The 13,036-nt window shown below is 47.6% G+C and overlaps 1 protein-coding gene across 1 annotated transcript in view; it reads left to right on the top strand.

Moving 5' to 3' along the window:
- The window catches only part of CHMP4C (charged multivesicular body protein 4C), a 23,932-nt gene extending 11,131 nt beyond the window's left edge, over positions 1-12,801 (top strand). Inside the window, exons 3-5 of the mRNA XM_039841946.1 lie at positions 9,654-9,768; positions 12,284-12,449; positions 12,632-12,801. Of these exons, the coding sequence (XP_039697880.1) occupies positions 9,654-9,768; positions 12,284-12,449; positions 12,632-12,696 (346 nt within the window). The 3' untranslated portion in view covers positions 12,697-12,801. The remainder of the gene's footprint in view (positions 1-9,653; positions 9,769-12,283; positions 12,450-12,631) is intronic.
- The last annotated feature ends 235 nt before the right edge of the window (positions 12,802-13,036 follow it).

Below are 13,036 nucleotides of genomic sequence, written 5' to 3' on the forward strand. Positions count from 1 at the left end.
CCTCCAGTTTGATGTGTATTCTGACATTTGCTTAGTATCTGTCAAGGGTTTTCTTTTCTTGTTTGTTTTGTTATCCATTTGGATCTGTATAAAGCTTTATCTACAGTGGCTGCTCAATAAATATTGGTTTTAAAAATCTGAAAAATGGAACATCTGCTTTTAGGAAGTGGTGAAAATATAATTTGCTTTCAGAAGACCAAAATATAAAGTAAGTACAGACGTGTTCTCCGATTGGCAATGCACTAAAGTGTATACAAGTAGATTTTTATAGACGCGCCCCCCCCACCAAAAAAAATTAAAACAACACTACTTAAGAACATCAGCCTGACTTCCTTAAATCAGAGAAGTTGCATACAGATGCAAGAATCAAGTGCAATTACCAACTGGTGTCAGAAAAGCCATTTGCTCTTTGTCGTTTATCCTTGGGAACTTCGTAGGCGCTGGCCCCGGGCTTGGTTCTGCAGTGGCCTCGAGAGTAGGCAGAGGCTGGCTGACTAGCATGAGGTCACCCGTAACCCGGACTGTGGAAGGAATTCAATCACAGACCATGCTTCAGAAATGCTGTCACTATCAGCGTCACCAAGTAAACCACGTAACTTTGTAGACACATAGTTACTGTTTTGCATTAGCCACTAAGAAATATTGTCCCACATGTAATAAGGCCCAATTCACTTGGTACTACATGGACCTTGTGCCACACAGCGTCAGCGCTAGAATGGCTGTCAGTTACATGATAACCAGAGCGACATGATGTATGTGCAGCTAAACTCTGACTTCTAGAGGTGGTTGGCCAGCGACCATGCTGACGAGAATAATAGTTGAGTGGCCAGCTAGTATTATATTAGAAAAGGCCACACTTCTGGCCTGTATAAATTCTTTAGCGACCTGTTTCTCTACAGCAACAGAAGTTTTGACAGTTAGCATTCTGAATGTCAAAATGGATTTTATTAGTAATATGAGTAACTCTTAAATTAGCATAATAAATGTTAGAAGTGGGGTCTCACTGGTGAAGTTGTGGTTATTCTAAACATGTGGATTGGCTAAAATAGTTTAGAAACACCTCCTCACTCCCCGTGTAAGAACAGGCGAGAAGACCAAGCCAGGTGTGTAACCGACGTAACATGAGGGTGGCACCCGAGGCCCCGTCCGTGCAGTGTCCAGGCTGGGGCTGAGGCTGTGCGCAGTCGCTAATGCCCTGCTCAAATCTACCAGGAAGGACCTGGACCTCCCTGTGCCTCGCCAAACTGGTTTCGCAGCAACCACCAAGTTCAAGGCACTGTCGGTCTATCTAAGAGGGTCATGATTGGAGCAAGAGTTATAATTTGGTTAGAAACTTCAGGACGTCGGACATTCTTTAACAGTTTGTTCAGGTTACTGCGATAGTTCTGCTTTATAGCTAGTGATCTGTGGGAAAAGCAAACTTTTTATGCAGCATTTAATTGTTTTCTTTTCCTGCTGAGCGCTGTCGTCTGGAACGGTTTTCAGTCCCGGCTGTATATTAAAGTCCCCTCAGTGCCTGGGTCCCACCCCTGGAGATTCTGATATAATCGACTGAGGCTTGGGCGGCAGTATTTTTAAAAAGCGCCCCAGGTGAGTCTTTCCTGGGTCCGGGGTTCGGTATTGGGACCCTAGATCTGCAGTAACGCTAGTGAGGGGGCAACACAGGTGCTCGCGGTCTTGCGGTGCTTCCTGGCCTTTTCCCGTTGTGCCACACGTGGGCTCCGGTGGTCCGGTGTGTGTCCCTGGCCGGTGGCCTCAGGAGCTGACGGTGTCAACACCCCAGCACACTGCAGACGCCCCCTGCTACCCTGGTCTGGCGGAACACCTTGGAGGTCGCTGCTTAACCTCCTTTATGAGGTCTTTTTTTGTTGTTTTTTTTTTCTTTTTAATATCATCAAGAGGGTCATAGGAATTTTGCTTAAATTTGACATCCTGATCTCATTTTTAGATGGAAAGTCACTTAGTTAAGAGCCTGGGCCTCAAAGCCGACAGCTCTGGGCGCGCGTCCCGCTGGAGCGGGGCCTTCGGCCCGCCCTCCCCGCCTGTGCAGCGGCTTCTCCATCCGCACCACACTGCCCTACGCTTGGTTCTGAGTTGTGAGGATCAGCGACGTCATTGTGTAAAGGTCTGAATTCAATGTTGTGTAACTATCAGCCAGCGTTATAACAATAACTTCTTTTTTCTTTAAGCTAAAATTGGCTTCTAGTAAGTTCCACTGATTGGCCCAAATTTCATCTTCTGCATGAATAAGGAGTAAATTGACTCCACCTGTCACAGGAAGACCGTTCACATATTTGAGACAGCGGTCCCTTCTCTGAGCCTCCTGCTCCATGACCCCCGTTTGTCACTTCCTCAGTTACCCCTTCCGGGCTGAGGTTCCCTTCCAGGGTGGGGTCTCGGGTGAGGCCCCCGAGGCCCCCGAGGACAGTCTAGTGCGACTGGAGAGGGAGAACCCCCTGAAATTCACACCCTAGTCCTGGCCTGTTGGTTTCTTGTCCCGGGCTGAGCAATAACTCCAAGTGCGTCATTGCAAGACCCGGGCGGGTCCGGCTGGTGCCGAGGCCGCTCTGCTGGGGGCCGAGGCCGCTCTGCTAGGGGCTGGCGGGTTTGCTCCTCCTCGGAGCAGCGTGTGTGGCCATCCCTCAGGCTGAGCTCAGTACAGGAACCTGCTTGGGCTCTCGAACTGCTTTGCAGTAGAGTCGTCACAGAGCTGGATCCTGCAGGCTCAGAGCCCAGGGCCCAGAGGACTTCTGAGCGGAGAGCGCCCCAGCCACCAGCCAGCTGAGCGCCCAGGGGTGAGGGCAGAACACGCGGGACCGCAGACTGCAGGGCCCTGAGGCCGCTGTCCCCTGGGAGCTATCACTTGACCAGTGACCTCCTTTCCTAAGAGAGTTTCTCAAAACGGGCTCGGATGGCCTGCATCGGAACTCCCTGAGGACGTCTATTGAAACGTACACTCACCAGCCCCTCCCTAAAAATTCTCCTGTGGGCGATTGAGTGCAGGGTCCGGAAATCTGAACTTTGAACGAAAACTCCATGGTGCTGATGCGTGCTCCAGGGCGAGGCCCTGAAGAGTTACTTCTGCTTCTCCCTGCCCCCCATCCTCACCCCGATACCTGGATGAGGTGCATCTAACTTCCTCCCCCTCTGTTCATCCCCAAGGGACTGTTTCCGGGAGCTTCTGCCGGGTCCTCATTAGTCGCCTGCATCAGTTTTCTCTAGGGACGGGCATACGGCAGTGCGACTCCACAGCTTTTGTGAGGGGTCTCAGCATTCTCCAGGGTTCAGGTGACGGCCTCTTCGGTTATCTGATTGTTTCGTACACTCAGGACACTGTTCCTGACTTCACTGCTGGAAGGACGTCACCGTTACTGGAGGAGACAGCCCGCCACAGAGGAATGCAGTCAATCCCTTTGTCCTAGAGGAAAGTCGGCCAGGTTTCCTCAGCTGCTTAAAAGCACAGCCGGGAGCCTGGAAGGTTGAAATGCGCCTTCCGAGCGGGTTAAATGACATGCTCTAAAAACACCTCTCTCTGCGAGACTGGGAGGGATGCTCCGTCTGCAGGTTTGTTGCATGTCTTTGCAGAAGTACAGCTGTTTCTTTTCCAAAATCGTTGACTAGACAGCAGAGTCGAAGCCTGTGTAGCTCGTGGAGGGCCTGTGGTGTCATCATCCCACGGGAGGAGCAGCTCATGGAGACCCTCAGGGACACCTCTCTGCTCTTTGGAATAGGAGCCCCTTGTCTTAGTGTTTGCAAGAAGCTGACTGTGCCTGGCAGAAGTCACAAAAAGTGTCAGGTGTCTTGAGGTCAGATCCAACCATACAAGAATCATCTGTTTGCCCATACAAGGTTTTTTTTTTTTTTTGAAAATTATAAACCAGCTTTTAAATTGGGGGGATTTTGCACGCAAATCCAGATTTCTTGCTTCTTTGAACAGCCAGCCGGGAGTCTGGGCCCGGGCCCATGTGGCAGTGCAGACGGGAGCCGAGAAGTTTCCTTCCATGAGTTCAGGCTTACGTTCACCAGACGTCTCATGCTTCCTGTTGACACCCTGACATCGGGGCCAGTGTCCACTGCCATTTATAGCCGCCCTTGCACGATCTGCTTTTGTTAGAGTAGAGGAACATCCCCCTGTGTTTTCTCTCTCACAGGTGAGAACAAAGAGGGCCTTTGACCGCCACCCCCCCCCATTCCTCACCTGCCCGCTTTCTCCGAGCTGGCTCTGCCCAGGCCAGTCTGTAGTTTGTGGTGTGGTAATTATAGCGTAAGTCGAGATCTCTCGACTCTGGGTACATTTTCAAGTTTCTCTCAAATATTTTGAAGAGCAGAAGCCATATGTTAAGCAGAGGCATTTAAGATTGTGTCCAAAGCAGAACTTATTATTATTAACAACAAACAATTGCGGGGTCAGCCATTACACCATGTGACTCCTGCTGGAAGTTTCTGGCAGCCAGCGAAGGAGGTTATGATGATGATTATAAAGTCCCTAACGTTTAGCCGGCACTCGCTGCGTGCTGGGCACCACACTAAACACTTTATGCGACAGCCAGGATCTGAAGCCGGAGCCCTGACTCCAGCATACAGTGTTCTGATGTCTTGCAGGTTTCGTCGTGGCTGCTGTTCAAATGAGGGAACCTCACTTGGGGAGAGTGAAGGTCGCCCGTCACGGTTATCACACACAGTCATTAACCGACAGAGACGGGACTGACGTGCAGATCCGGCGGCTCCAAAGCCGCATCCTTCATAGCAAATTGCATTTCTTGATTTTTTAGAAAGTAATCTAAAGTTAATTCTCAGGAAGAAACATGGCATACTTTCTAATGGAGAACTTTAAAACTTTTTCTCAAAAAAAAAAAGGAGAATGCTTTTGGGTTAATAGTTAGTTTCTAAATAAGTGTAGACGTGAACCGGCCTGACCAGAGGGAAGAGGATACTTCCGACATCCCGCTCTGGGTACGGTGGGGGGCGACTGCGTTTGGGGTGTAGCTTCTCAGTGTGAATGGTGGCACTGTGCTGGAGCCCCTCGCGTGGAGCCCCTCCTGAAATGTGGAGCATTTTGTTCCTGTCACGTGACTGACGGGGAAAAAGAACGCGTAACTTGCTCGGCGGTCTCAGAAGTAAGATGCGCAATCTCGATCATTCATGAATGTTAATCATTATTAATAAATTGATGTTATTAATAATTATATCGAGGGGCTAAGTCCCTGCCATGCACAGGGACTGTATAAAGTGTTTTCCGTAAATTATCATTAATTCTTAAAAGTCACCCAGCCTGGTGGGGATTGTATCCCCATTTCCAGAAGCGCAAACTGGAGCTCAGAGGAGGGAGGTGACTTATGCAGGGGCACACGTCCCAGTCACGAAGGAGGAGTCGCGCTCGGGCCTCAAACGCCACCATGCTGTCATTGTGCCAGGTGCACAAAGCTGTCCGATGTGTTCATTTAACATTCATTTCGTCTTCTGTAAAACAGGCCAATAATCGTATCTGCTCTTGGGGTTTTCGTGAGCGCTAATGACATAAATATCATGGCACATAAAGCACTTCGCGCCAGCATGGCACGTAGCAAACAATCGATCACGTTGTTGTGTTTCGCTGGCCATATGCTCGGTGCTGGGGAAGCAGGAGAGGAGAATCTTGGCTTGCGTGGCTTGTAAGTAGCATGGGGGAGATGAGCTGGAGCAGGTTGTACGAGTAATTATAATACGCTGTAGATAAGCGTCTGCAGATGGGGTGCAGGCAGAGGGGGGCAACTGGCCATTCGCCCCGTGCGAGCAAACCCTCAGACAGCTCTGGTCACTGATGCGGTGAGCCTCTCTACGGAGTGACGCTGCCGAACGGCCTTTGTGCCAGGCGACTTTGAAGAAGTTGTTCAGGTCTTTCCTAAGCAAAAGCTTAAACAAAGAGAGAGTGTTCTGTGAGTAAGGTGTACGGAAGGTTCCGTAAGCGCTTCGCTCGCGACGTGTCGCCTCTGGGAAGGGAAGCAGAGCCGAGCCTGCCGTGACCTTGGGCCTCCACAGTCCAAAGGGCAGGGTAGGGTGGGGAAGCAAAGACACCGGACGAGTGTCCCACACCCACGTTAAAGTGTTTCTCCGGCCACTGTAGGAACCGCTAGCCTGCACCTGCCCTCCAGCCACCGAAGGAAACCTGCCTGCTGGCTCTGGGCAGCCTTCCCTCCCAAGAGAGCAGCCCCCGGGGAGACACGCTTCTGTCACTGCAAGAGGCACTTCAGCGCATACTAGCTATTCTAGTCTTATTTATACGTGTGACCCTATACTACAAGATCAGAAGAATTTTGAGGAAAGGTAATTGCATCAAGGATCAAGACGAAGCAAAGCAAACGGCTGAACTCAAGAAAAGAGAGATAATGTAAGAAATAAAGAATGTTAAAGACAAAACTCCTATTACTATTCTTCATGGAGAGTCCAGAGGCCATGGCATTAGAAGAGAAGAATGAGCTGCCGCATGAATGAACAGCGAGGAGCAAAAGTGCTTAGAAATTAAATACATAATTACAAATAAATAAAAGGGGATAAAAGTACAATAAACAGAGCTGAAGACTAGTTCGTGATCTGGAGTATGAAGGTAAGTAATTCTTCCCTAACACGGGACAAAGAGAGGTGCACTAGGAGACTGCAGCATGGACCCATGGGGTCCGACGCCGTCCCGTAGGGATTTCCAAAGAGAGGAGACAGGGAGAGTGGCCGGGCAGGCTCACTGTGTGCGTGACAGTAGGACAAGGAACAGGAACTTCAGAGGAGAGCGGACAGAATTAATGCAGGCGAAAGAAGGAAAAAAATATTCAAGAATACGATTTTCACAGGATGACAAAGGAAGACATAACTCTACAGAATGAAAATACTCAATGAATGCTTACTTCCTCACGGCATAGAAAAAAAGAAAAGAAAAAAGATCATGCCTAGGCCTGGTGAAATCTCTTAACTCCAAGATAAAAAAGAAAATCTTAAATGTTCCCAGAGAGGAGACAAGGAAACAGATTATCTACAAAGGGATGAGAAGAAGATTATTTTCAAACTTCAAAGTATCGGTTACCCAGTGACGAGGGAATAGCATCTTAACAGTTTTTAAATATTCTGAACCTAGAATTCTATAAAAATCCAAACCATCATTCGAGTCTGAAACAAAGACATTTTCAGACCTATAGGAATTTAGAGAATTTATATTTGTGTGCCTTTTCTGAAAAAGTAGTTAATTTCTTTTGGTAAAGTAAAAAAATTAACCCCCAAAAAGGATGATGCAAGATATAGAAGTGATAGTGGGAAAATAAGCCGGCGACGCTATACTTTAGTGCAAATAACTGTCGAAATCGTGTCGAGTCAGTGGCTGGGCTCTCTCTGCTTATAAACACGGCTTCTCCCTTATTTAGCTGCATTACAGGCACTCAAGAGAAAGAAGAGGTTGGAGAAGCAGCTCACTCAGATCGACGGCACGCTGTCCACCATCGAGTTCCAGCGAGAGGCCCTGGAGAACTCTCACACCAACGCCGAGGTGCTCAGGAACATGGGCCTCGCCGCGAAAGCCATGAAGGCCGTCCACGAGAACATGTGAGTGACCCGGCCGTCCCTCGCAGTCACCAGTGGCCTCGGTGTTGGGAGCTGGGTGACGATTCGGGCTGCGATGGGCCGATCCTTTTGAGGCACTTTGATGTATTGGAATGGAACGCTCCCTCAGAGAAAGGTTAGAAGTCATAGTGGCAAAAACAACCAACCAACCAAACAAACAAAACCAAACGTGAAAACACGAAGAACGTTTCGTTTTGCCCTAAACACTTCCCAGTCGCCTCGCTGTTGTCTGACACTCCCGTCTGTAACTTTTCATTCGATAATTTTAAGAAAGGCTTAAATGTCAACACCTGGGAGGGTGTTAGAACTGAGAAACGATGTTGTCAAACTGTGGTGGGAATCAGTCACCTAGAAATCTACCGATGAGAACGCAGATGCCCAGGCCTCTTGAAGAAGGGCCGGGACTGGGCCTTCCTGTTTTTAACCAAGTCCCCAGGTGATTCTGATGCTATGCGACACTAACCCATGCTGAGAACCGCTGACGTAGAGTGAGAGTTATGAGCATGGACTTGGGGTCAGAGTTTCTGGGTCACAACCCCAGTTCCACGCAGGCTACCCTTCGGCGGGGGACTTTGCGGCTCCTTATTCAGTGTCCTTATCTGTAAGTGTGAATAATAATGCTATTTGCCGGATGTGGTGACCGTGAAATTCAGTGAGATGCCGGATACGATCCATTTAGTTCCTGGTATGGAGTAAGCAATCAGTAACCAATATTCATAGAGGTAAATGGGGCTAGTGACAGTTTGCTTTGCGTTTGCACTGGGAGATCAGTGCCTGGGATCTGATCCTTTCCGGAGATTAAATGTGACAGTAAGGTCACAGAGCAGTGAGCGCCCGAGGGCGTGAAAAGGTGAAGAGGCGGAGGCTGGGGTCAGGAAGACATCTCTGCTAACATTCTTCTGCTCTGACAATTTATTGATGGTCAGCCATCATTTTGACAGCTTCAGAAAGATCATCACATTCACTATCAAAGTCAAAATCCTCGACCCTTGTCGTAAGCGGGGTGCTCAAATTCATCACAGAATCATAGTCTTTCTCTCCAGGTGGTTTAGCGGTATCATCCAATTGTGTTTTTTTGTTGTTGTTGTTTTGTTTTTTTTTTGAGAAAAATTCACTGCCGGGCCCAAACGGTACCTGTACCTTTCTCATCCTCCCTTTAAGAAATAAATTCCTTACATATTTGTTGTAAACGTCAGAATTGGATAAAGGCCGGGAGGAGAATGGTAAAGGTATTCTTTTTGATTACTACGTGAAATTATATCAAAATACTCAGCTTTTCCCATACATAGAGTCTGGGAAACTTGCTAAAGATTTATTGCACTGAGAATCAAAATGTCAGTGTTTAGGTTGCTTAATGAGGAAACATGTCACTTCTTTGGTGTCAGTTGGCTCGGCCTTGTTTCAGAGCTGGCGGGGATTCAGAGGGAGGGTCCTGGGCTCCTGGCCTTCAGCCCCCGGCAGCTTAGGCTGGTGATCAGGGGCCAGTGAGCTCAAGGGCTGGAAAACGTCTTCGAAGCAGCTCCTCACCCAGGGCCTGTGGCTGCCTGATTCCTTTGCTGAAGTTGCCGGTTCTTCCGTGGGCTTCACAGGCCTCGTCCCACCACCAACGTCACTTCCCAGTGGCAGTTCTGGAGAACAGTCCTCTCGTTCCAGAATTCAGCTTCTCCAGAAGGCGAGAGCTTCCCCAGCTTATTTTAGTTATGGTGGTCCTCGGGGTCCACGGCTCCATTTCCTGCAGAGATATTTAAATTTTACATATGCCCTATAAGACAAAATTTCAAGATGAGTCTACAAATATCTCGTTAGTTACAAAATAATTTGCTCTCTAGTGACTTCCTAGTGTAAAGGCTGTTTATTTAATATTTAAAAGGTATGCACATATACAGCATTATTCATTTTTTTTGAAATGCAGATGATTTTTAAAGTCGATAAATGGCATCGCCAGGAATATTTGCTACCCTACCGAAATACGAATTTATATTAAACTGACTCATTTTTCATATGGGATTATGTGTAAATTCAGAATTTTAAAGTAAAATTCTAAAGTACTTCAACAAAATGTTATTTCTCAGGGATCTGAACAAAATAGATGATTTGATGCAAGAGATCACAGAGCAGCAAGACGTCGCCCAGGAAATCTCAGAAGCCTTTTCCCAACGGGTCGGACTCGGCGATGGCTTTGATGAGGTGGGTGACGCAATGTGAAAAATTGCGCAGCGTGGCCTCTACAGAGGATAACGCCCGCCGTTTATGCCAGGCGGGTTCCTGACACAGCTCCTTAAGGATCGTCAAAGAGTAAGCGGTATTTGCTAGAAATGTACTTAAGAGGGAAATGAAGTGTCGGTAGGTCTGATTTAAAGGCAAGATTAATACGGTTTGGCACACAGTCCTCTCGTTAAGTTTTTAGCTATTAAGGAAGCGCAGCCTGTGATTATGTAAAGTTAGTGACTTTTCATGGTCGGAGCCTAGATAGCCCATTACGGAGAGGAATGGAGAGCTTGCACATCTGGGCAGAACAAAATAGACTGTGTCTCTGTGCCAGGAACAGACGCGTCGCGCTCTGGCGTTAAACTAGAGCTTAGGCCGCCTCTGTTTGTTGCTTGGGGTGTCAAACAGTAAATGTAGACCGGCGTCATTAACACGCGCGTTCCACTGAGATTCATCAGCCCACTCCGACAGCCCGTGATTGTTGTGGTGGCATCTGCACTGTGAATGTTGGTCGTTCTACACAAAGCACACACAGGGCGGACCAGCACAGACCTCGAAACGCTCCCAGGTCCCAGGGGAGCGTGGAGAAGGATGGGGCTTCCTGCACCTCCCTGGAGTTAAAAATGGTGCATCAGGTAAGGGAGGTGTCGTCCCACGGGATCGCGCAGCGTGGGAACTGGGTGTCAGCAGCCTTTGAGAATGGTGTAGCGTAGGAGTCAGAAAATTTTGGCCAAATTCAGGCCAAATCCTTCCCAGGGCCCGTTTTTGTGTGGCCTATGAGCAAGGAATGGTTTTGACGTGTATAAAGGGTTGCAGAAAACACCACCGATAGCGTTAGCAACAAAGGACACCGTGACAGAGACCATACGTGGCCTGCAAAGCGTAAAATAGTGCCATGTGGCCTTTTACAAAATGTTTGCCCAGCCCTGGTTCGACTAATGAGCTTCGAAGGCTCTGGGCTCACGACAATATTTGGGCTCTGCCATTTATTAGTGAACTTCGTATAAGGTCCTTCACTTTTCTGCCCCTTAATTTTCTCATCTACAAAGTGGAAATTACTAAATCACCAAAGTTGATTAAATTCTTAGCTCCAAAGTTTCTTAAATTCTAAAATTCTTTAATGGAGCTGTCGATAACTGTCAAGCATTACTGGTAATTCCGGGAGCACGTTCAGTGCAGGATAGCGTGTTCTGCCATCACCGTATTTACTGTATTTGTTCCTGACTGTCTGGTGAAATAAGACCTCAGAGTATCATTTTGAAGGTGCTTGTTCCTACGGCCCCTGAGGAACCGTAAAGCACGAAGCGACCGGGCACACTATCCCACGTTCACTTTCCTGCTTTATTTCCTTTCCGTGAGGTAGGGTTATCAGCGGTCAGACGGCCGATTAACCTGCTGCGCGTCTGATGCACGTGGACTTGATCTAATGCGGTCGGTTAGGCAGCTCCTCTCTTGGCTCGTAGTATTATTACTGTCATCTTCATATAGGGTAATTAATTATCTGCTTATGTGTTTTTCTGCCACCTTCTATAATAAGCCCCTTCAAGGTAGCGACTTGGCTCAACTTTGCACTCCCAGGTTTGAGTTCAATACCTGGGCAGGTGTGAGCGCTCAGTAAACTTGTTCGGTCGTGAACAAATGAATAAACACATGAAGATTCTCCTTGGCCAACTATCAGAGTGTCTTAGGTCACACGTAAGGACAGCCTCAGAATTCTAACAGTGACAAATTTCGTTTAAAGTCCCAACCTCTCTCAGGGGGCGGGGGACTGTGTGTGACCCAAAGGTCCATAAAGCCAGTTAGATCTGAACTCTTTCAAGTCATCTGCCATCTGTCATAGGCGACTTAGACCCTTGAAAATCTCTCACTGGGCTAGCATTTCTAAGGTTCTTGGGACTGAGAGTAGTTTAGGATTAAACCAGATTTTGGGGGACTATTGCGAAAAGAAAGAGATACAGTACACCAACCTCGAGGTGATGTTTTCTTAAGCTAAACACAGCACGATTTATGTGGGTTTTGGTGATAAACAAAAGAGCTATATTATCTTTGATTCTTTTTGCTTTCTGTAAATTCTGTGTTTGTCATATCTGTTGCGTTATTTCGACAGCATTAGCGCAAATGAAAATATCTATTTCCGCTAGTGAAAGTTTCACAGATTCTTAATTTTTAACAGCAGGAAAGAAAAGATACATTGGAAAGGTGACAGACAAGGTGTAAATTTCTTGGAAACTGTGGAGGTTTTATGTTCGGCGAACACAAATTACTTGAATGACTGTTTACTGAAGTATTATAAGATTAACTACAACCAATTTGCACAACCCAAAATATTCGTTTTTAATCATTGCTCAGTGTTGCAAAAAAGGCTTAGTCTTAAAATAAATATTCCATTTCACTGGGTTCTCACATATCAATTGGGTAGCAGATGTTCTCGTTATTGAGGAAACCCGGGGCTTGAAACGCCGACGCCATAATTCTCTCTTTCTCCTGCGTTCAGGATGAGTTGATGGCAGAACTTGAAGAACTGGAACAGGAAGAATTAAATAAGAAGATGACAAATGTCCGACTTCCAAATGTGCCTTCCACTTCCCTCCCAGCCCAGCCAAACAGAACGCCAGGGCGAAGGCCGGGCATGCCGGCCACTGCACAGCGGCCCGGACCAGGTGTGTCCTCCGCTCACAGCCTGCGGTCACGCGGTTGCCCAGACGACAGCCGGCCCTATCCCTTTGAGCACTTAGTTTTTATTCCATAAATGTATACCTTTTTATACATAATTTACACCTGCTTTCTATGCTGAAAGTGTGAATGTCACCTGTTACTAATTTTTACCCCTTTTATGTTCTAGCATCTTCCAGGAGGGCGGAAGAAGATGATGATGCTATCAAACAGTTGGAAGCTTGGGCTATTTAAGTTAAAACGGTTTTTTTTGGCACTTACATGAATGAGCTGTACGCAGGGTGTAAAAGAGCGTTTTTGCCAAGTCCAGGAGTTAACAAAGACTCTGTTTTATATTTATACTGGATGAGTAGTTGTCTTTTAATCCTTATAAGTAAAAGTTGAAAAAGGAGTCGTGCCAGACGTAGAGTCAGGGGCGGAAAGGGGCTTCTGGTGGCATCTTGGAGGGTGTCTCCAGGGGACACGAGGGGCCTCGCCCAGGCACGTGGCTGGCGCTCCCTCTCTGTGTTGACAGGAAACGGAATTGTTGACATGGAAACCGCGGAACTGCTGATAAGCTGAGGGCGAAGCGCTG

This window comes from Pteropus medius, unplaced genomic scaffold (assembly GCF_902729225.1).
Source record: "Pteropus medius unplaced genomic scaffold, Ma_sr-lr_union100, whole genome shotgun sequence".
Classification (NCBI taxonomy): Eukaryota; Metazoa; Chordata; class Mammalia; order Chiroptera; family Pteropodidae; genus Pteropus; species Pteropus medius.